This window comes from Gadus chalcogrammus, chromosome 14 (genome assembly GCF_026213295.1).
Source record: "Gadus chalcogrammus isolate NIFS_2021 chromosome 14, NIFS_Gcha_1.0, whole genome shotgun sequence".
Lineage (NCBI taxonomy): Eukaryota > Metazoa > Chordata > Actinopteri > Gadiformes > Gadidae > Gadus > Gadus chalcogrammus.
In genome coordinates this window covers 14,796,805-14,822,641 of record NC_079425.1, presented here as the reverse complement: position 1 = coordinate 14,822,641, position 25,837 = coordinate 14,796,805, and the positions used below count along the sequence as shown (strand labels likewise).

The following is a 25,837-nucleotide window of genomic DNA, read 5'->3' as shown; positions in this document are numbered from 1 at the left end:
GAAGACGTGATGCGTGATTTATCAATATGAAGAATGATAGAGGGAATAGAGAGGTTAACGGAGGGGGCTGGATGATAAATCGACCCCTGTAGTGACGTTCCCTAGTGACGCAGCAAGGAGCAGAGGGCCCGGAAAGCTCCTGATATTTATGTCCCCTCTAAGTGATGTCCCCTGTTATTGAATCACAACGGACCGGAGCGAGGCAGTGGGGGGAGAGAGGGGGAGGGCCGATGGAGAGGCAGTTGTGGTTGGTGGAAAGATAAGAGCACAAACAAACACGTCAGTATCATCAACGAAATACCCAAACACCAAAACCTAACCTAGGGTTTTTTAGAGATGTTGGAACCATTCTACATGCATGCTAGTTGCAAGTAACTCTTTACCTCCTCCCTGGATGCTTGAAACAAAGCAGGGGTGGAATCTCCTCTCCACCGCCATTAGTATGGCGTAGGGAGACGCAAGAGAGCGGTCTTCTCCCGCAGAATTAGCCGCAGCCACAGCGCTAATCTGATCATCCAGAGAGGAACCTGATTAGGGCAGGTCGGCTCGGGCTGCTCTCTCTTTCCATCTCTCTATCTCTGTCTCTCTCTCTCTATCTCTCTCTCTCTCTCTCTCTCCTCCCTCTATCTGCAGGAATGAGAAGCGCTGCTCACTACCAGCAACCCAGCAGCCTGAAACTTCTTAATGTCACGACCACTTCCTGTAATGACCTTGGAAAAGAAACATGGATCTGTCAGGGAAAGACTGAACTGTTCAACCTGGAAAGTAAATGTAGTGCTTGGTTCAGGAGATTTTGCTATTCCACCTAAATACTCAAAGATGTGGTTGTTTCAGGAGATGTAACTATTCAACATAAAAAAAATTATGTAGTGGTTGGTTGATGATGGTGGGGGTTTCAGAGGGCAGATATATTCCACATAGATAACCAAAGATAGTCGAGGGGCTGTCTGCCTACATCAGCCAACCCTAGCCTGCTCTATGCATGTGTGTGTGAGTGTGTGTGTGTGTGTCTCTATTCACGTGGGGGGGTCGTTATGTAATATAACGTGAACCCCCCCTAGCTCTTCTCTTTGTGAGGATGTGAATGAAGGGGCGTGTTGAGATCGAGGGACACTTTATCATCTCAGAGTCCCAGACTCTGTTCCTCTCTCCATCGCTTTCTCTCTCTCTTCCCCTTTCGACCGTCTCTTTCGCTCTCCCTTTTCCATACTCCTGCGCATAGACTCTCTCTCTTTGCGTGCACACCCTCACTCCCCTGTCTCTCTCCCTGTCTCTTTCTCCTTTTTCTCTCTCTCTCACACACACACACACACACACACACACACACACACACACACACACACACACACACACACACACACACACACACACACACACACACAGAGAAGCCAAGTGGCCTCAGGGGAGCTGTGCACTCCAAGAGACCAGTAACCAAAGAAGACGTGAATAGGTCCCATGTGATGCATTTACAGATACACACACACACACACACACACACACACACACACACACACACACACACACACACACACACACACACACACACACACACACACACACACACACACACACACGCGCACACACACACACACACACACACACACACACACACACACACACACACATTCACTCCCCAAACCAGACAGTTTTCTCAGACATAACTCAACATGACCACATTCCTCTTCTTCCTTCTTCTTTAAACAGTAAAATAGAGCTAGTCCGACATCACTAGACCAATTAACAAATGTGTTGTTGTGTCTAATTGTTTGCAAATTTGCTTGGAACCTCTCAGTTTAATTTAGATTTCCAAGGGGCGTTATCAATGGGCTCAGAGAAAAAGGCCTCTGGCGAAATTGAATGGACACAGAGCGACGAAACATGAGACATAATGCTGATTGATGGAAAATGTCTGACAGAAGTAGGGCAAACATATTTCTCTTATTAACAAATTGTGTCAACTACAAGTGTAGTTGCTTGTTCATCTTTAAGAAAGAAAATAGAGCTTCCAGTTTGTTTAATACTGTTGCAATAGTAGATTCAACTGACGAAAAAGCCTCAACAGCGCTTGTGTGTGCATTCATCAGCACCAGCCCATATTAAATAAAAAATTGTGATTTTTCCGCCCTGGGCCGGGTCGGCTGGAACTCTGACTGAACGGGAGGCAGGCCAGAACTTACCTTGCGAGGCGATAGATTGGCGAGATCATGAACCTGCGAGAATCAATCATGTCAGGCTTCAAGTCAGGAGCACCAATCAGGGTCCCATAGAAGTACCTGATCTACTTGATACATGTTACAAAGTCCTATAGACAGATGGTTCACCCCTTCACCTGTATTTTTGTCTATATCCAAACAGTTTCCAAGGATGACATGAGCCTGCAGATCATTCCTGTAGCCGTACACAGGCTAGAATATAACCTTTGTTTGTCAAACAAGTACTGTATACTAGTCTAATTATCGACTTATCTAGTTCAGTCATTCAATATCCTATAATAGATAACATCCCAATCCATACTATATTGTCTATTAGTTATGGGGTTCCGACGAACCGGTAGTAATAATTCTGATGTTAACTTGATGCTACTGGTATGGTTTTGCAGCTAACTAGATTGTACTGGTGTGGTACTGATGTTAACTAGATTGGACTAGTGTGGTTTAGGTGCTAACTAGTTGGGACTGGTGTGATTCTGATGCTAACTAAATTGGACTGGTGTGGCTTGGCTGCTAACGATCCGAAGGAATGTCCGATAAGGATTTGTTTAATTTTTATTGGTCGTCATGAAAAAAAACATAAGGGTTAACACTGTCGTTTTTATCAAATGAAACGTAAAGGGTAACACTGTCATTTTTTATCTGTTGTCATGAAAAACCCATAAGGGGTAACACTGTCGAAATGTATCGAATAAAACATAGGGGGTAACACTGTCGTTTTTATCCCATGAAACATGAGGGATGAAACTGTCGTTTTTCTTTGGTCTTCGTGAAAAAAAACATAAGGGGTAACACTGTCGTTTTTTATTGCTCGTCATGAAAAAAAACATATTTAAAAAAAAAAATATTGTCTTTGTCAAATAAAATATAAGGGGTAACACTGTTGTTTTTCATCAGTCATCATGGGAAAATAACATAAGTGGTAACACTGTCGTTTTTATCAAATGAAAAGTAAAGGGTAACACTGTCGTTTTTGATCTGTCGTCATGAAGAACCCATAAGGGATAAAAAAATAAGGGATATAAACATAGGGGGTAACACTGTCGTTTTTTATCAATTTAAACATGAAGGGTGGCACTGTTGTTTTTACCGGCCGTCCTGAAATAAACATAAGGGGTAACACTGTTGTTTTTTATTGGTCTTCATGAAAAAAAACATAAGGGGTAACACTTTTGTTTTTGTCAAATAAAATATAAGGGGTAACAGTGTCGTATTTTATTGGTCGTCATGAAAAAAAACATGAGGGAAATAATAGAAATACACACATACATTTTAATGTCATGTATATCCTCTTTATTGATGATTGATTAATGTGTATTGTCATCGCCTCAGTGGTGCCGCGGAGTGCACTCTGCCTAACCCACTGGAGACCGGGGTTCAAGTCCGGTTGATGTCCTCGGTTGGAAGACTCTTATTTCTATTTCATGCAAATTCTAAAGTCAAGTATAACCATTGTGATGACTTTATTCGGTGTCTTGATGGTGCATTGATAAGTTCGGAGGTTAACACTCTAAACAGCTCAGGTTCGGATCCCAGTAAAAACGTCGACAGGGGTACCACTGTTGTTTTTCATTTTTTTTATATCAGTGAACCTGCAGTTGACTGTCATGTCAAAAAAACATAAGGGGTAACACTGTCGAAATGGATCGAATAAAACATAGGGGGTAACACTGTCGTTTTTACCAAATGAAACATGAGGGGTGACAGTGTCGTTTTTTTTTGGTCGTTTTTCTTTGGTCGTCATGAAAAAGCCATAAGTGTTGTTTTTTATTGGTCGCCATGAAAGAAAATATAAGGGGTAACACTGTTGTTTTTATCAAATGAAACGTAAAGGGTAACACTGTCGTTTTTTATCTGTCGTCATGAAAAACCCATAAGGGGTAACACTGTCGAAATGTATCGAAAAAAACATAGGGGGTAACACTGTCGTTTTTATCAAATGAAACATGAGGGGTGACAGTGTCGTTTTTCTTTGGTCGGCATGAAAAAAAACATAAGGGGTAACAGTGTCGTTTTTTATTGGTCGTCATGAAAAAAAAACAAAAGGGAAATAATAGAAATAAACACAGACATTTTAAAGTCATGTATATCCTCTTGATTGATGATTGATTATTGTGTATTTTCATCGCCTCAGTGGGGCAGTGGTGTGCACTCTGCCTAACCCACTGGAGACCGCGGCTCAATTTCTGAGGAAAACATAAAATCTTTAATTTTAAACGTAATGCTATCATGTCTACTGCACTGCCATATATAATCTCAGACATAATGAAATAAATAATCTCATTAGGAAGTGGAGAGAGCTGTGAGCTAACCACCTGGAGACCGGGGTTCAAGTCCGGTTGATGTCCTCTGTTGGAAGTCTCTTATTTCTATTTCATGCGAATTATAAAGTCAAGTATAACCATTGTGATGGCTATATTCGGTGTCTTGATGGTGCATTGATAAGTTCGGAGGTTAAAACTCTAAACAGCGCAGGTTCGGATTCCCGCAAAAGGTCGATACTGCCCACTTTTGTTTTTTATTGGTCAATATGGAAAAAACATGAGGGGTAACTCTGTCGTTTTTTATAGGCCGTCATGAAATGAACATAAGGGGCGGGGGAAGAAGACCCTGTTGTCATGAAAAAAAACATAAGGGGCAACACTGTTGTTTTTTATTGGTCGTCATGAAAGAAAACATAAGGGGTAACACTGTTGTTTTTTTATTGGTCGTCATGAATAAAAGCACAAGGGGTAACACTGTTGTTTTTTATTGGTCGTCATGAAAAAAACATAAGGGGTAACACTGTTGTTTTTTATTGGTCGTCATGAAGAAAAACATTAAGGGTAACACTGTTGTCTTTGTCAAATAAAATATAAGGGGTAACAGTTTCGTTTTTTATTGGTCGTCATGAAAAAAAACAAAAGGGAAATAATAGAAATACACACATACATTTTAAAGTCATGTATATCCTCTTGATTGATGATTGATTATTGTGTATTGTCATCGTCTCAGTGGTGCAGTGGAGTGCACTCTGCCTAACCCACTGGAGACCGCGGCTCAATTTCTGTGGAAAACGAAATATCTTCAATTTTAAATTTAATGCTATCATGTCTATTGCACTGTCATATATAACCTCAGACCTAAATCAATTACAAATCACAGTGGGAAGTGGAGAGAGCTGTGAGCTAAGCCCCTGGAGACCGGGGTTCAAGTCCGGTTGATGTACTCTGTTGACTTGGAAGACTCTTATTTCATGCGAATTATAAAGTCAAGTATAACCATTGTGATGAGTTTATTCGGTGTCTTGATGGTGCATTGATAAGTTCGGAGGTTAATGCTCAGGTTGTCATTTATTGGTCGTCATGAAAAAAAGCATATATTTGCACATATTGCATTGTTGTTTTTTATTGGTCGCCATGAAAAAAAACATAAGGGGTAACACTGTTGTTTTTATTGGTCGTCATGAAAAAAAACACAAGGGGTAACACTGTTGTTTTTTATTGGTCGTCATGAAAAAAACATAAGGGGTAACACTGTTGTTTTTATTGGTCGTCATGAAAAAAAACATCAGGGGTAACACTGTTGTTTTTATTGGTCGTCATGAAAAAAAAACACAAGGGGTAACACTGTTGTTTTTTATTGGTCGTCATGAAAAAAACATAAGGGGTAACACTGTTGTTTTTTATTGGTCGTCATGAAAAAAAACATAAAGGGTAACACTGTTGTCTTTGTCAAATAAAATATAAGGGGTAACACTGTCGTTTTTTATTGGTCGTCATTAAAAAAAAGACATAAGGGGTAACACTGTAGTTTTTTATTGGTCGTCAAGAAAAAACACATGAGGGGTAACACTTGTTTTTTATTGGTCGTCATTAAAAAAAAGACATAAGGGGTAACACTGTAGTTTTTTATTGGTTGTCAAGAAAAAACACATGAGGGGTAACACTTGTTTTATATTGGTCGTCATGAAAAAAAACACAAGGGGTAACACTGTTTTTTTTTCATTGGTCGTCATGAAAAAAAACACAAGGGGTAACACTGTTGTTTTTTATTGGTCGTCATGAAAAAAATATAAGGGGTAACACTGTTGTTTTTTATTGGTCGTCATGAAAAAAAACATAAAGGGTAACACTGTTGTCTTTGTCAAATAAAATATAAGGGGTAACACTGTCGTTTTTTATTGGTCGTCATGAAAAAAAAGACATAAGGGGTAACACTGTAGTTTTTTATTGGTCGTCAAGAAAAAACACATGAGGGGTAACACTTGTTTTTTATTGGTCGTCATGAAAAAAAACACAAGGGGTAACACTGCTGTTTTTTATTGGTCGTCATTAAAAAGAACATAAGGGGTAACACTGTTGTTTTTTATTGGTTGTCATGAAAAAAAACATAAAGGGTAACACTGTTGTCTTTGTCAAATAAAATATAAGGGGTAACACTGTCGTTTTTTATTGGTCGTCATGAAAAAAACATGAGGGAAATAATAGAAATACACACATACATTTTAATGTCATGTATATCCTCTTTATTGATGATTGATTATTGTGTATTGTCATCGCCTCAGTGGTGCAGTGGAGTGCACTCTGCCTAACCCACTGGAGACCGCGGCTCAATTTTTGTGGAAAACGCAATATCTTCAATTTTAAATTTAATGCTATCATGTCTATTGCACTGTCATATATAACCTCAGACCTAAATCAATTACAAATCACAGTGGGAAGTGGAGAGAGCTGTGAGCTAAGCCCCTGGAGACCGGGGTTCAAGTCCGGTTGATGTACTCTGTTGACTTGGAAGACTCTTATTTCATGCGAATTATAAAGTCAAGTATAACCATTGTGATGAGTTTATTCGGTGTCTTGATGGTGCATTGATAAGTTCGGAGGTTAATGCTCAGGTTGTCATTTATTGGTCGTCATGAAAAAAAGCATATATTTGCACATATTGCATTGTTGTTTTTTATTGGTCGCCATGAAAAAAAACATAAGGGGTAACACTGTTGTTTTTATTGGTCGTCATGAAAAAAAACACAAGGGGTAACACTGTTGTTTTTTATTGGTCGTCATGAAAAAAACATAAGGGGTAACACTGTTGTTTTTTATTGGTCGTCATGAAAAAAAACATCAGGGGTAACACTGTTGTTTTTATTGGTCGTCATGAAAAAAAACACAAGGGGTAACACTGTTGTTTTTTATTGGTCGTCATGAAAAAAACATAAGGGGTAACACTGTTGTTTTTTATTGGTCGTCATGAAAAAAAACATAAAGGGTAACACTGTTGTCTTTGTCAAATAAAATATAAGGGGTAACACTGTCGTTTTTTATTGGTCGTCATTAAAAAAAGACATAAGGGGTAACACTGTAGTTTTTTATTGGTCGTCAAGAAAAAACACATGAGGGGTAACACTTGTTTTTTATTGGTCGTCATTAAAAAAAAGACATAAGGGGTAACACTGTAGTTTTTTATTGGTTGTCAAGAAAAAACACATGAGGGGTAACACTTGTTTTATATTGGTCGTCATGAAAAAAAACACAAGGGGTAACACTGTTTTTTTTTCATTGGTCGTCATGAAAAAAAACACAAGGGGTAACACTGTTGTTTTTTATTGGTCGTCATGAAAAAAATATAAGGGGTAACACTGTTGTTTTTTATTGGTCGTCATGAAAAAAAACATAAAGGGTAACACTGTTGTCTTTGTCAAATAAAATATAAGGGGTAACACTGTCGTTTTTTATTGGTCGTCATGAAAAAAAAGACATAAGGGGTAACACTGTAGTTTTTTATTGGTCGTCAAGAAAAAACACATGAGGGGTAACACTTGTTTTTTATTGGTCGTCATGAAAAAAAACACAAGGGGTAACACTGCTGTTTTTTATTGGTCGTCATTAAAAAAAACATAAGGGGTAACACTGTCGTTTTATATTGGTCGTCATGAAAGAAAACACAAGGGGTAACAATGTTGTTTTTTATTGGTCGTCATGAAAAAAAACATAAGGGGTAACACTGTTGTCTTTGTCAAATAAAATATAAGAGGTAACACTGTCGTATTTTATTGGTCGTCATGAAAAAATCATATTTGAAAAAAAAAGAAAATTGTCCTTGTCAAATAAAATATAAGGGGTAACACTGTTGTTTTTATCAAAAGATACGTAAAGGGTAACACTGTCGTTCTTTATCTGTCGTCATGAAAAACCCATAAGGGGTTTTTCATTGGTCTAAATGAAAAACAACATAAGGGGTGACCCTGTCGTTTTTTATTGGTGGTCATGAAAAAAAACATAAGGGGTAACACTGTTTTTTTTTCATTGGTCGTCATGAAAAAAAACACAAGGGGTAACACTGTTGTTTTTTATTGGTCGTCATGAAAAAAACATAAGGGGTAACACTGTTGTTTTTTATTGGTTGTCATGAAAAAAAACATAAAGGGTAACACTGTTGTCTTTGTCAAATAAAATATAAGGGGTAACACTGTCGTTTTTTATTGGTCGTCATGAAAAAAACATGAGGGAAATAATAGAAATACACACATACATTTTAATGTCATGTATATCCTCTTTATTGATGATTGATTATTGTGTATTGTCATCGCCTCAGTGGTGCAGTGGAGTGCACTCTGCCTAACCCACTGGAGACCGCGGCTCAATTTTTGTGGAAAACGCAATATCTTCAATTTTAAATTTAATGCTATCATGTCTATTGCACATGTCATATATAACCTCAGACATAATTAAAGTACAAATCTCAGTGGGAAGTGGAGAGAGCTGTGAGCAGCAGTTGAACATGGGTCAGTCGGTCCTAAGAGATTGGCGAACGCCGTTCAAAAGGGTGTTCAAGACTTGAACCCCTGGAGACCGGGGTTCAAGTCCGGTTGATGTACTCTGTTGGAAGACTCTTATTTCTATTTCATGAGAATTATAAAGTCAAGTATAACCAATGTGATGACTTTACTTGGTGTCTTGATGGTGCATTGATAAGTTCGGAGGTTAATACTCTGAATAGCTCAGGTTCGGATCCACGCAAAAAAGGCCAACAGGGGTACCACTGTTGTCATTTATTGGTCGCCATGAAAAAAAACATAAGGGGTAACACTGTTGTTTTTATTGGTCGTCATAAAAAAAACAGAAGGGGTAACATTGTTGTTTTTTATTGGTCGTTATGAAAAAAAACATTAGGGGTAACACTGTTGTCTTTGTCAAATAGAATATGAGGGGTAAAACTGTCGTATTTTATTGGTCGTCATGAAAAAAAACATAAAAAAAAAAAAAAGTATCCTTGTCAAATAAAATATAAGGGGTTACACTGTTGTTTTTCATCAGTCATCATGGGAAAAAAACATAAGGGGTAACACTGTCGTTTTTATCAAGATACGTAAAGGGTAACACTGTCGTTCTTTATCTGTCGTCATGAAAAAAGGGGTAACACTGTCGAAATGTATCGAATAAAACATAGGGGGTAACACTGTCGTTTTTATCAAATGAAACATGGGGGGTGACACTGTTGTTTTTTATTGGTCTAAAAATGAAAAAAAACATAAGGGGTAACAGTGCAGTTTTTTTATTGGTCGTCATGAAAAAAAAACATAAGGGGTAACACTGTTGTTATTTATTGGTAGTCATGAAAAAAAACATATTTGAAAAAAAAAAAAGTGTCCTTGTCAAATAAAATATAAGGGGTAACACTGTTGTCTTTGTCAAATAAAATATAAGGGGTAACACTGTTGTATTTTATTGGTCGTCATGAAACAAAACATATTTGAAAAAAATAAAAAGTGTCCTTGTCAAATAAAATATAAGGGGTAACACTGTTGTTTTTCATCAGTCATCATGGGAAAAAACATAAGGGCTAACACTGTCGTTTTTATCAAATGAAACCTAAAGGGTAACACTATAGAATAGAATAGAAACACACACACACACACACACACACACACACACACACACACACACACACACACACACACACACACACACACACACACACACACACACACACACACACACACACACGATCGGGATTTCCGTTGCGATGGGTTTCCTCCATCAGCGACTTATACAATAAACAAATTATGTAAAACAAAACCCCTCTTTCATTTTTAAATAATAGTAAGCAAATGTTGAATAGGCCTCCATCTCTGTTATACTTTTACAATGTTCCTATATAGGCCTAGCCTATTTTATAGCTTACACACTGATATTTTAAAACAGGAATGCGAAATGCGTAATGCGAAATGCATCCTGGGATATTTAACGGTCCCAAGTCCACACCATGGACATATTGGGCTAGCCCCACCAACAAATAAATTAATCTCCGTCCACTTCAACAGATAAACACTCTGAGCATGCGCATTCCAATGTTTCAAGTCCAATACACATTGCATTGGGCTGGTGGACTCTGTTGGAAGACTGTTATTTCTATTTCATGCGAATTATAAAGTCAAGTATAACCATTGTGATGACTTTACTTGGTGTCTTGATGGTGCATTGATAAGTTCGGAGGTTAATACTCTGAATAGCTCAGGTTCGGATCCACGCAAAAAAGGCCAACAGGGTTACCACTGTTGTCATTTATTGGTCGCCATGAAAAAAAACATAAGGGGTAACACTGTTGTTTTTATTGGTCGTCATAAAAAAAACAGAAGGGGTAACATTGTTGTTTTTTTATTGGTCGTTATGAAAAAAAACATTAGGGGTAACACTGTTGTCTTTGTCAAATAGAATATGAGGGGTAAAACTGTCGTATTTTATTGGTCGTCATGAAAAAAAACATAAAAAAAAAAAAAAGTATCCTTGTCAAATAAAATATAAGGGGTTACACTGTTGTTTTTCATCAGTCATCATGGGAAAAAAACATAAGGGGTAACACTGTCGTTTTTATCAAGATACGTAAAGGGTAACACTGTCGTTCTTTATCTGTCGTCATGAAAAAAGGGGTAACACTGTCGAAATGTATCGAATAAAACATAGGGGGTAACACTGTCGTTTTTATCAAATGAAACATGGGGGGTGACACTGTTGTTTTTTATTGGTCTAAAAATGAAAAAAAACATAAGGGGTAACAGTGCCGTTTTTTTATTGGTCGTCATGAAAAAAAAACATAAGGGGTAACACTGTTGTTATTTATTGGTAGTCATGAAAAAAAACATATTTGAAAAAAAAAAAGTGTCCTTGTCAAATAAAATATAAGGGGTAACACTGTTGTCTTTGTCAAATAAAATATAAGGGGTAACAAGTTTGTATTTTATTGGTCGTCATGAAACAAAACATATTTGAAAAAAATAAAAAGTGTCCTTGTCAAATAAAATATAAGGGGTAACACTGTTGTTTTTCATCAGTCATCATGGGAAAAAACATAAGGGCTAACACTGTCGTTTTTATCAAATGAAACCTAAAGGGTAACACTCTATAGAATAGAATAGAAACACACACACACACACACACACACACACACACACACACACACACACACACACACACACACACACACACACACACACACACACACACACACACACGATCGGGATTTCCGTTGCGATGGGTTTCCTCCATCAGCGACTTATACAATAAACAAATTATGTAAAACAAAACCCCTCTTTCATTTTTAAATAATAGTAAGCAAATGTTGAATAGGCCTCCATCTCTGTTATACTTTTAAAATGTTCCTATATAGGCCTAGCCTATTTTATAGCTTACACACTGATATTTTAAAACAGGAATGCGAAATGCGTAATGCGAAATGCATCCTGGGATATTTAACGGTCCCAAGTCCACACCATGGACATATTGGGCTAGCCCCACCAACAAATAAATTAATCTCCGTCCACTTCAACAGAGAAACACTCTGAGCATGCGCATTTCAATGTTTCAAGTCCAATACACATTGCATTGGGCTGGTGGGGCTAGAGCCCCTCTTGCCCCTCCAGACGAACTCAGCCGGAAGAAGCAAGCCAGGGTCGACTAAAAATTAAATAAAAGCGCCGAACTTATTATTTTATAGTACTTTCTGGGGAGATTATTTAAAAATATATATATATATATATATTCTATTTTTTAGATATTTCCTTTTTTTTCATTTTCATTTTCTTTTCTTTTCTTCTTGTGAGAGTAGCGACTTGCTCCATAATGACCAGTCGCCACTGGTCATTCTGACCTGGGACATTTAGAATTGTCGGTCCTCCTCATTTTTTTCCGGTCATTGACCGGTAATAACCGAAAACGGAAACTCTGCTATAAACCGGCCTAACTTTCACCGTCAACACCGAACCCCTACTTGAAACAGCAGTTTCAAGTACGGGTAGCATAGAACTAACGTTAGCCAAGTGGGGGCTCCATGATTGCTAAATCGAATGAGAGAGGTAAAATTGCCATTAAGGAAGGAAAGCATAGTATGCCTTGCGACCGTGCTTCGCAGTATGCCTTGCGAAACCCAGTAGCCTATGCCTTACGATACACCTCGTGATTGGTCGATGAAACGCTACCAGGAACGCCTAAAGGGCGTTCTTGTGTCATGACAGAAACGCCCAAGCCTGCAGCTGGACCCTTCTCCCTTCCTTTGAGTCAGAGGCAGGGGTTGTTATCGTGTCTTTATTGTCAATAGCAGGATGAGTCCGAGCCAGCGCTTCCATTAGAGTAGATTGAAGAGCGCTACCTTAACCCTGAGAGAAGGTGACAAGAGAACACACACCCCAACTCCTACACACACACAGACTGGTTTGTGCGCGCACACACACACACACACACACACACACACACACACACACACACACACACACACACACACACACACACACACACACACACACACACACACACACACACACACACACACACACACACAAAAACGCCGCTCTTTCACCACACCATGCCTAGTCATATCATCTGTGTGTCTGTGTTGTGCGCATGAGCGTACAGTGTGTACGTATGTGTGTGCGTGGGGGTATACAGTGTGTGTACACTTGCATATGATGAAATATAACAATAGTTGGACTTTAATTATAACGTTTTGTCAAATGGTAATTTTTCGATCAGCACATACAAAACATACACACGTTGACCTCTGTGATGCAGATGGTAGAGTTTCAGGGTCAAAAATTCAAAGAAGGAGAGAGAGAAAGGTTGAGACGGAACACCCAAGACGGCGGGATAGGAGCGTCATACATTTTGTCAAAGCAGAAGTTATATGATAATCTAGCATATATGAGTAAAACATGAAACATTAAAGATAATATCGTGTGACTACTTTAGTTTGATTGTCACAGGGGTTTTGTACATAGATGACCCTCACTGAACATCTGATCCTAAAACACTGACTAATCCCTAAAATAAGTAGTCTGTAAAGTAATCTCAGATACCAAAACAGAGTCACTGCAAACAGTTTTTGTATATTTCCAAGGCTCCAGCAAAGAGAGGGAGTGATGAGCAAGGGCTCAGAGGCTAAAAATGCAAAGGGAGAGTTCCAGATAGACATACCGGGTATAGAGAGGAAAGAGGCTGTAGAGGAGAGAGGAAAGAGGGGAGAGTAGTTTAAGATGTTCGGATCGGGTACAAGAGAGGAAGGAGGAGAAGGAGAATGGAGAGACTAGTGAATAGTGAAATGGACAGACCGTGAGGGAGAGAGAAGAATGGAGATAGGAAAGAGGATGGAGGAGAGGAAATAAGGGATAGATGAACAAAGCGGGTGGAAGAGCGGAGAGAGAAGAACGGGAAAGGGGAGAGGACAGAGTTTCAGATGGACAGATTGGGTGGGAGGTGTAGGGAGGGCCAGGGAGGTCAGACAGACGAGTATACGCGCCAACGCACACGCCATTAAATGATTGACAGGAGAGCTGGCATCACTGCGTTGGGCCGCATGCAGCTGGTGACATTACTTCTCTCTCACACACACACACACACACACACACACACACACACACACACACACACACAAATGCAGATGTAGAGAAACAAAGTTACCCAAAAAAACACACAAACAAGCACAATTCTATAGTCAAGGAAATATAGACAAACGCATTAGAGCAGTAATTCACACATTTCTGAATCGATTCCAGTTACACATCACAGCTGTTTACATGTTCTATGCTAATAAAATCTGTCACTAAACGCCTAGCTATCTACCATCTCAACCACCATCTCTTTTACACACAAAGCATCTTATTTGTATCTGATTTTCCTCAAAAATGTACGGTTAGTATGAAGCCTTTGTATGAAAGATAGAACATACACATAGGATATATATATATAAGTTAATTAAATAAATATAATAATTTGAAAAATGTATGAACAATTCAACATAGAACATATGTTTAGGCTAAATATATAGGCTATATTATATATAATCAAATAAATATATAATAATATATACGTACATTTCCTACTTTTTTAAGGAATTGGTATCATTTTGAAGAGAAATCCAACCTGATTTAGAGAGGTTATTTACAGAAAAAGAGACCATTGCAGAGAAAAGTAGTTCTCTCTTTGATGGGTGAGACCTACTCGTCCAAGGGTTTGAATGGAGTAGTAAGGCTGCAGTCCGCCAGAGGGAAGTATTGACCAAGTGCATCTTACTGTCTGTAAAATCACTGGTGAAAATCACTGTTTTTAAAAGTGGTGACCCTCATCTGTCACATATTTTGATGGCTGAATGAGACACTTTACCAAGAACAGTAGTGGGAAAGATAAGGGTTTCCTCTTTAAATCAGTCGCGTCTCCATAACCTTTCCACACTCCAGGGAGCCTCCCAGGTCTAATGATCTGACCTTTACCAGTGCATAGACAGAGAGAAATAAAACCCTTGCTATAGGCTTGAAGCAACACATCTGGAAAGAGATAACTGATTATTTGCAGCCACTTAACCAAAGCCCATTGTGACTGTAAAGGATGTTAAGGATTATAAACGCTTTAAAACGTTTTTTTGCATGACGTCCTTTCAATAACATTAATGTAGCCCACTTATTATGAAAATATTCTAAATATTTTAGAAAATTATGATTTAATAACGTAGTCGGTTGAGAAGTATTTAATAAGTGTGTGTGCCTGTGTGTGTGAGAGCAAAATATAGTTTCGTCTGTTTTCCACTAGATGTCCCCCTCTCACAACAAACCGCTTTTCTGACACCTGTTTCCCACCACTCTTCATTCAGTAATTCATTCCTCTTTAAACCGTTCACGTTCTTCAAAAGATTATACTTTTTAATAAACTAAACCACCAAGGAATAACAAACACCCATTTGCAATTACTGGCTTTATACTCTGCTGTCATGTGTTTCCATCATGTCAAATCTGAATTATATTATTAACTGTGCCATCTTTACCTTATGAGACCATACTTTATTGGACGTTTTGGCTTCGTCCAACAATTTCCATCTAGGCCTATCTATTTTTCGGCAAATGTTTACAATGCTTATAAAACAATTATATAGGCTTCATCTATCATAACAGAACATGAACGCATGGCGTGCTGAGTCAAAGTTGAACTTATGTACAAAATACAAGCCGTGTGTGGGATATGGCTATTTCACACAGCCAGCTGGAACCGATTCCATCACTCTGTTCTCACGCTACTCCACCGTGAAGAGTTAACAGTCCGTCCTTACTCCTCCCACACGGAACAACTCCAACCATTGCCTATAAACTTCAGTATAAACTACCATGTTGCTACTTCACATCCAGCACGCAGTCCTCCCACACCAATGCGTAGATGGCGCTGAGCGACAGCCAGGTTTCCTCCTCCTCCTTCCCGGAGATCGTTGAGTTGAACATCGGAGGACAGATGTACACGACTCGGCTGGAGACCCTAAACGCGGTCCCAAACTCCCTGCTGTGGAACACCTTCTCTCAGGGCTCTCCCAAGTTCGCAGCCAGGGACAGCGGCGGACGCTTCTTCTTCGACCGGGACGGCTTTTTGTTCCGCTACATCTTGGATTATTTAAGGGACTCGAACTTCGTTCTGCCGGACTCGTTCAGAGAAAGGGGACGCTTACAAAAGGAAGCAGATTTCTTTCTTCTGCACGACTTCTCCAAGCGCCTCGATGGGGACAGCGAAGTGGACAGCCCCCACTCTGCCGTGTCCGCTGTCAGCCCAGTGGTTGGGCCCCTGGGGAACCCACTCGGGGTCCGAACTGGTTACGTTACCATCGGTTACCGGGGTACGTATACCATCGGACGGGACTTCCAAACCGACGCAAGGTTCCGGAGAGTGGCCAGGATCACAGTCTGTGGTAAAATCTCCTTAGTGAAGGAGGTGTTTGGGGACACATTGAACGAGAGTCGCGACCCCGACCGTCCCCCGGACAAGTACACGGCCAGGTACTACCTCAAGTACAACTTTCTGGAGCAGGCGTTCGATCAATTGGCGGAAACTGGACTCCGCATGGTGGCTTGTAGCTCCACCGGTACGTGCGCCTACACCAGCAACGACCCCAACGAAGACAAGATCTGGACCAGCTACACCGAGTACGTTTTCTCCCGGTGAAGACCAGAATGTAGCACAGTTTATATTAGATTTATCATCGTTGATTGAACTTTAAGAAGACAAAACACTTCGTGTAAGGCGGGTTGCTCTAAGACGAAGACTATATAGTTAGTAGCCTATTTGTTTGGGTATCCGTTGGCAACCGTCCAAGATCTTGAAGAACGTCAAACGGTTAGCTAGCTGTGGTTCTTTAGTCTAAAGGTCGTAACGTTTAATTTTTGCCGCACGACAGGTAGTCTCGGTAAAATAAATAAAGTAACTTTTTACTAATAGTGAGTTAAGATGACAGTTCGTCTTAACAAAACTTTTTATTAGTGAATACGGCCGTTAGTTTGGCCACCGGCCGTTTTTCCTGAAGAGAAATTAATAGCATGCCTAAGATGGCTTGAATCTGGACGCCAATGTTTATGCTTATTGGTTTTAAAATGAGTTATTATCCAGTTATGAATGTTGTTCTTAAGAGTTTTTTGTCTATTCTACCTAATGTCATTGTTTTAAATCTGTTGCTGAAATAAAGTCATAACAAAATCTCACTTTCAGTTTTCCAATTGATTTGCATGAAAAGTATCCAAAACGTATCTATAGAATATGTTTCATGACGATAACGACACGTAGCTCTATCGGACCTAGCACAAAGAGCTCCAACAAGGCTAACCCCGAGAGCAAATTAAGCTTGCACACCGCTGATGAATTAGCTTAATTGGCAAATGGACCACATTGCTCTTACGTGTGGCAACACACAATTATTTCCTCTCATACAAACATTCATAAACCAACAGCGGTGGCAACCATGCAAAGCCACAGCCATCTGGTCGTGAGCAGTTAGGGTTAGGTGAATTGCTCTGGGACACCTAGATACTGAGCAAGGGATCGTGAAAGCAACCTTCCTGTTGCCAGACAACCCACTCGTAATTCCTGCTACTGAAGCTGGCATACAGAGTCTACGCAGAATTGCAGAAATAGAATACAGTTTACTTCCCTTTAGGCTTTTGAAATAAACATGACACCATGAATTTCATCCTCCTTTTATTTTCAACACAAGTTGCTGACTCACTCGAGGCCTATAGTAACTTGTAGGCCAGGAGATAATATTGCTTAGTAGGTTTACCATAGAATATAATATAATACAGATGACCTATCCTCAACAACGCTGAACCATCCACCATCTGCACCAAACACACACACAAATCCCTCCCATAACCACACACATGCACATTTTAACACAAGTACATATTATGCACACACACCCTGCCCTTCACCCACCCTACACATACACACACACAAAACATACTCACTCCACACACACACAAACCACACGGCCATGACATCTTGAGTAGATGCCCAATGATGCATGATTGGCGCCATTGTCAGCTGATGACAGCATCTGGACAGGAAGAGGAACACGACTATCTCTTCAGACAGGAAGTATGTTCTGTCTAACTAGCGTGGGGTTAAAGCCCCATGGAGACCTTTCCGCAATACAATATCCTATTCTCTAAGACGAGAGAGAGAGAATATGAGGGAGAGAGAGAGCGAGAGCGAGAGATTTCACTAAATGTAGCTCAAAGCTCAAACAAATAATAAAATCTTGTGCTTGGTAATGTAAGATTACATTATCCATTCCAAAGAAGACCTTTAATTGAATTGAACTGAGTATAAGAGAGAAAGAGAGAAAGAGAGACGACTATCCAGGAAAGAAAGAAAGAAAGAAAGAAAGAAAGAAAGAAAGAAAGAAAGAAAGAAAGAAAGAAAGAAAGAAAGAAAGAAAGAAAGAAAGAAAGAAAGAAAGAAAGAAAGAAAGAAAGAAAGAAAATGGGAGAAAGAGCGCTATCTCAAATATTTTTAACTTTGGGGGCGAAAGACAGGGAGGAGAGAGGCACAGACATTTCTATTCCTATAGTGTGAATTAGCAAGGAGTACAAGGAAGTACTCTCTGGCTGAGTTCTCACATCCTGTTACCAGATAGATTGACAGACAGAGAGAGAAAGACAGAGAGAGAGTGAGATAGGCTTTGAGTGGATAATTTTTACTATAAGAGTGAGAGACCTCTAGGAGAGAGAGAGAGTGTTCAACTCTGGCTATTCAGAGAAAGATTGAGAGAGAGCGTCTTCTCTTGGTTCAACTCTAGAATTCTATTCGAAAAAGAGAGTGAGTGGTCTGAACAAACACTATCATGAATGATGAACGAATTAATGTCATCATGGTCTCTAGTATATTCATGCCCTAATGTAGTAGGGCTGCCCCTAATCGTCGACCAACAATAATCGATGAGAAGAGTATTAATCAACCAAGTTTTCATTGGTCGGATGGTTGCAGGAAAAAGCAACCATGTCTTAGCATGGCCACTCTAATGGGATATAGCCGAGAGTAATGCCACTTTTGCCATTAACAGTCAGCTTCTCTTTGTGCTTGCGCTTGTTTTTACTTCTCTGCAATCTAGCACAGTATTAACAATATTACTTACAATTATTAAGTAAGCTATACAATTAATTCTTACACCTGGAACTTGAACCATTTTCTAATACCCAAACATATATTTTATTAATTACTAAAAACGTTTAACGACCAGTTGACTAAATGTCTTGAACTTCTAGTGAACTTGGAAAATCATTGATCGGGAGCAGCCCTCTAATGTATATATCACATGTGTGTATGAGGTTTGGTCAGGATATTCCACACATTTAGATATCCTAGTATCTAAATGGGATCATGTTTCCATGCCTTAGTGACAAGAGGTCAGCCAGGTCAATCAAGTTTTTATAACTTACTAGTCCCCGCACTAAGTATTTAATTATATACCCTCTCACGTCTGCTTCTTCTCAGCGTGTCTAAACACATTCCTAATCCATTGACTGTCCTGTATTCACAGCTACTCTCAGACCTCCGTTAAACAATCCTCAGGGGCTAAGTGTCTCTCTTGCTTTGACACAGCAAACTCCTCCGCTGTTAACAACATTTTACTGCTAGGGAGCAAAAACAGCTTGCTGTTAAGCATCCCTAATGTAGGAAAACATAGATAACGAGACCAAACAGAGAAGTCCTGGGTGGCTAAAGACGCGGACACTGTGTGTTTGCTAAGCACCTGAATGCATCGGAAAGGCATTGTGAGTCATGTTTGGCTAACCATTAGGATTGTGTGCTCATTAACGTATCTGAGAATACAAGCCTTGAACACTTTGGCTGTTTGTCTTCACCACACACAGTAAACTTACTTAGGTTATGAGTCAATGTGTGTGTTTGAATGCACTATAGAGTTTATCAACAACAAACGCATATAAAGGGGTGTGTGTTCTTTGTCGTATGATTTTTTTAATTCTCAGGTCTTTTCTTTTCCAGGCAGTGCATCGCTATAGCTCTGAAACACCAGAGCAATGATCTGCTCTTTCACAGGTCATTCCCTGACACTTTTCCAAAGCTGGACAGTTTCAGTTAAAATTGTTTAAGCAACCATCTCCAGTATCGTTTCTGAACGAATATCAGAAAGCAAAGTCACTGGAGAGTATGAGGCTCTGGTGTGGGAAAACTGGCGACTCCTCAGACTACATGGGAGTGAAACAGGAAATTAAAGACTTGAGAACATTCTTCCGAGGAGCTAGCAGAAATTGGTCTCAGGACGTACTGATTTTCTGCCAAGGTACAACACAATGTCAAATACACAACCTGTCCTTAAATAGGAACACAAGCTAAACAAGCGATTGAACCCATTAGAAACGCAACCCTCTAGAAACACAGCTAACATGGAATCACAGCCCTATGTAAACACATCCTTGCCTAACATAAAATCACAACCTGGCCAAACATAGAATCAAAACCCTATGGAAGCCCAACCTTTCCTCGAATAGAAACAGAAACTCTCATTATAAAACAGCCCTATAGAAACACAACCTGCCTTAAGATAGATTCAGAATCCTATGGAAACACAAACCGTCCTTACACAGAAGCACAACCCTCATTTACTTATAGAAACACAACCGCATAGATCAAAGAAACACAAGTTTCTTATGAGTTAAATTGTATGTATAACCTTTTTGTACAAGATAACCATGACATAAATAACACTAGAAAGGTTTTTGAAGCGTGAATGCATCAATAAAGTAAAAGGAAGATGATAAAGATTTTCAAAAGAGTACAAAAATGTGACCTATATTAGACCTCAAATAGACCTATGAGAAGTACACACACAAACACACCATTCATGTGGACACAGAATGACTTTAGAGTGAGATAGAGACATCTGGTCCGTTTAACATGAATAATGCCTTTAAGATCTACTTAAATTATCAATTTGTTTATCAATTCTCTAGCCCTGGAGAAAGTGACTCCCAAAGGATCAAAGATTCCATATCGCGATGTCTCTCCCAACGGCCTAACTACAAAAAACGTTTCCACAGGCCTTTTTTGTTTACACGCCTTAATGCACAGGGTTATATCTCCAACCCGCCGGAAATGGGGATTTTAAACCACTGCAGTATAAGCCCATTTACCCTTATACTACTTATGTACAGTAGGTCATGCACCTTTGACCTCCTTTAGATGAATTTGGGTTTGAGAAACCCAAATTCATCCACATGTTCCCCTGGTTTCATGGAATGGATTTGTCATGATTATCTTACAATTTATCATTCAAAAAATAATTTATAAAATTAACCTTGCTGATAGTGAATGGAGAATGTTGTTTGATCTGAGAATTACACAAATGTAATCCATTTTGTTTTGGCAGGCAGAAACTTGACATACGTGACATATTGCTGTTTATTTGATATGCGAACCCTTATATAATAATAATACATTTTATTTATAACGCACTTTATATCAATTCAATGATCTCAAAGTGCTACAATGCACATTAAAAGAAAAGAGAAAAATGCAACAAAAAATAAATAAAATAAATAAATAGTTAAGCCAAAGGCTTTTCTAAAAAGATGGGTTTTTAGGCCTTTTTTAAAATAATCCACAGTCTGTGGGGCCCTTAGATGGTCAGGGAGAGTATTCCACAGACTGGGTGCAGCTGAGCAGAAGGCGCGGTCGCCCATAGTTCGGAGCCTTCTCCTTGGAAGCTGGAGGAGGTTGGCCTGTCCAGAGCGGGGATGGCGTGAGGAGGAATGGGGGGTGATGAGTTCTTTGAGGTATAGGGGGGCAGTGCCATGGAGGCACTGGTGGGACAGAAGGGAGATCTTGAATTGGATCCTGTACTGGACAGGAAGCCAGTGGAGGGATTTGAGGATGGGTGTGATGTGGTGGTACTTCCGCACCCATACTATATGGGTCGTTTTAGGTACGATTGAAAAATGTAGCTTGAGAATAGGCTGATGATTTCAGCTATAAAGGGCTTAAGCTATTCTTCTTTCTTTAAGTATGTGTGAAATCGTATTATATCAATTTATGAGGATGCATGACAGTAAGTGATTCCGCTGCCTTTGGTCCAAAGAAGCAGCCAGCAGTCTTGCTAAAATCCAGCTATACATCACAAGGTCTTCCATGTTTATTGAGGCTAGCGACACGCACCGACAGTTACTCATCAGTCCCCACTGAGACCCACTTCAATTGGTCACTGGTTTACTGGTTTCTATCTCATTTACCAAGAGTCCACTCAGCCTTTTTACTGAAATTGTCACTTTCATCTTGGCCTATAAAATAGCTAAACAGCAACTAGGACAATTATAACCATTTAATTAGTAGTTGTTGACCAGTTGAGACTGGGCTGAATTATTCAGTATTTGATAGAGATGACATCATCCAGAGAGACAGAGTGATAGAGAGAGGAAGAGACATTAGGATAGAGAGAGGGAGGGAGAGAGTCATTAAGAAAGAAACAGAGAGAGAGGGACATTAGGACAGAAAGAGAATGAGCGTGTGTGTTTGTAAAGGTGGTTGTACTGCAGTTGACTCCCCGGGACCCCAGCAGCAGACCGGGAGCCAGCTGGTCCCAACTGGCTCTGGTGAACAGAGAGGTAAAGGCTGCCAGCATCACACAACCACAGGGAACAAAGGATCCTGGGTTGACAGGAAGCACTCCCCCCTCCTACCGGCAACTACAAAATAAAGGTCTGAAAGGCCAAGACACACAGGAACCTGGTTTCAAAACCATGAATAAACTATGCCAGAGATCCCCTTTCCACAAGTGTGCATGTTTCACAAGGGGATACCAAATTGATGCCCATAAAGCACACACACACACACACACACACAGTTTTGCAGTTGGGCTGATATAATCTGTGAACGGAGCATGTCTGTATGTGAGAGAGGGAGAGAGAGAAAGAGTATATCATTCATAGTTTTGAGTGTTTTCTTTACAGTTGATGTTTTTCAAGTTTCCTCGGATGTGTATCCGTACATTTGCTGGAAGCTTGGTGCCTGACTTGTTATCTTAATGACTGTCTAGTTGCCTCACTGATTGATTGGCTTACTGAATTTTTTAATTACTGGTTTTCAGAATGACTTGCTGTTTTCTGGCTAGATGTTAGTTTGGCTGGAAGGCTGGCTAAATAGCTAGTTGGCTAATCTTCTGACTGAAAATAGGTTTTCTGAATAAGGTTTGCCGCCTGCTTACCACTGTACTCTGGACAGTGTCAGAGTGTCCTAGTGCAGACACTTTCCAGACATCACTATGGCCACCCCCACTACTTCCTGGCTGCTGCAGATAGTGGTGGTCCTCCCCCCACTGCTAGTTAACTGTTAAACTCACAGGTTGGTATCCCGTGAAGTCATGTGTGTATGGAGTATGGAGAAATCACATTTATTTGATGTATTTTAGAGCTGGTTTGTGCAATGCAAGATGAACAGACCAAAACCAACTTGAATGTGACCTAACATCTGGTAAGACAAACTCAGCTAGAGAGAATGTAACTTGAGGCAAGACAACATCTAGAGCGATAGAGAATGTCATCTGTGGTAAGACAAATTGTACAGCTAGAGAGCATGTCATTTGTGGTAAGACACACTCCAGAGCTAGAGAGAAAGGCAAGTAGAAGCGCTATGTTGAGTTTGTCAAGCCTTAAGCAACATCTAACCAGATGAAATACATGTACATACATCAGGTCATCAGGGTGTCACTACGCTTTACCTGCTTGCAGAACTAACCGCCATTCCAAGTCGTTCATCCCCTCTGCAATTCAACTACTAAATGCTCCGTAGTGTATGTGTATTTGTTGTTTGTATGTAACTGTATGTACAACAAGCTGCTCAAACAAATTGCCCCTGGTGAGATTAATAAAGTTGTATTATATTGCATTGTATTGTATACACACACAGGGTAGTCTAGTGGATAGAGTATAAGGACACATAGCTGAAACATATTGGGTTCGATCCCTAATGTCTGCAATTCAAAGGTAGCTAGGCATCCTCAAGCCAGACTCCCTGACCCTACCATGCTGCTTAATGACATGCATCTGAATTCACTGGAGGTCGTTTTAAATATAAGTTTCTGCTCAGTGAAAAACCATAATGTACTGAAAGAGCTCAGGGGGGTTTATTCAAGTTAAATTTGAAGCGGTTGATTTAAGAAGCCTTGACTCTGGAACAGGATGCGTAGGGGAGCAGACAGTGTGTCCACGTCTAACCTGTAATCTCAGCAGGCATCTCCCTCAGGAGCGGATGGCTGACTGACCTCTCTGAACTCCCTTTAGAGAACCCGATAAAAACCTTACCCCAACCCTCCACTACAGACCCCAGACATTTTCAGAGTAAATCCCTTCCGACAGCACTAGCAATGGAAATAAATGTGACACCGTCTCTCATTCGTTCTGGTTCTCTCTCTAAATATATATCACTCTCTTCATCTATATCTCTCTCCCTCCCTCCCTCTCTATTCAATTAAGCTTTATTGGCATGGGAAACAAATGTTTACGATGCTAGGCAAGTTAAAGGGGACTTATTATACCACCAGGTGTGAGTGTGATTAGCCTTACAAGCCGTTTCGAAAATCGGCCACACCTGGTTGTATAATAAGTCCCCTTTAAGAACAGAAACACTGCTTTCCCGTTGTACACATTCTGTGTGTCACCGCCAAACCCCCCCTAAATGAGAGCTTCTTCGTTGCTCTGTAAAGCTGATTAGCTGCTCTGTTCGTTGTTACGCCTGCCAGCGGTTCCTCTTACTGCTTCTCGTTGGGAGCGGAGGTATATTTTACAACATAGAGCTGCAGATGTGGTTTACTGTAAAGCACGGGTTAACGCTCTTCTGTCCTTTATCACAGAGAAGACTTCAGAGGTGTCATTTTGTGCCATCTATGAAAAGGCTGTTGATATGACCTATGATCCAACACAGAATCCAAGGAAAAGACACCGTGGTCCAGACCCAAAAGAGCGTTACAAAGGAGTGTACATCGCTGTGATGAACAAACTCATCGATCAAATCACAACACGCTTTGCAAACATTGAGAACCAGGGTTTTCTTCAACTGCTTCATTCCAAGAAATGTCAGATACTTTTCCAACTGAGGCATTTGACTGCTTGTTGAAGGGATATGGCTAGTGGTTTGAATCAGACAGATTAAAGGCCGAGTTGCAAGTTCTATATTCAGACAGGGATTTTCTCACTGGAAAGAATAAACTTTGTGACTTCATTGCATTTTTCAAGCAGGGTGGACTTGACAAAGTTATGACAGAGGTTTATAGGCTAATGTGCTTAATTGCTACAATAGGAGTGACATCAGCTGGTGTGGAGAGAGGTTTTTCATGTCTAAAACGTCTTAAAACTTACACACGCAATACCATAGGACAGGAGCGTCTGCGAAACTTGGCATTTGTTGCAATTGAAAGGAAAACAGTTAAATCCTTAGAAGGAACTCCCAGCTGGTATGACCGAGTTATTGACCACCTCGCCAGGAAGACCAGGAGGGCAGAATTTAACTACAAGGTGAGAGATAGGTTAGGCATGTTTTCTTGTGGCCTAGCAAGGTGGTTACTTCACTTTAACTGTTAAATGTTAGGGTAAAAAAAAGGGACGATTTAACAATACAGCTCTGTGACGAGCAACAATGTATTCATTGAAGTAAACAATACAGTACCTCGTAAATAACCTCTATGTATCATCTTTAGAATAACTTTTGTATTTTCATATTTTGTGGTGATTTAACCATAATTGTCTGGAGGGAAGAACAGGAGAGAGAGGACATCAGAATGCAGTACAGCAGGAATTGGAGGAGAACAGTTAGGGAAAGAAAAGGTAGGCTGAATGTCTTTCC

At 39.9% G+C, this 25,837-nt stretch overlaps 1 protein-coding gene across 1 annotated transcript; it reads left to right on the top strand.

Annotated features, from left to right (window-relative positions):
• Nucleotides 1–15,823: 15,823 nt before the first annotated feature.
• LOC130403352 (BTB/POZ domain-containing protein KCTD12-like) lies at nucleotides 15,824–17,693 on the top strand. Its single transcript, XM_056607664.1, has one exon. The coding sequence runs from the start codon at nucleotides 15,881–15,883 to the stop codon at nucleotides 16,652–16,654; it is 774 nt and encodes a 257-aa protein (XP_056463639.1). The 5' UTR covers nucleotides 15,824–15,880; the 3' UTR covers nucleotides 16,655–17,693.
• The last annotated feature ends 8,144 nt before the right edge of the window (nucleotides 17,694–25,837 follow it).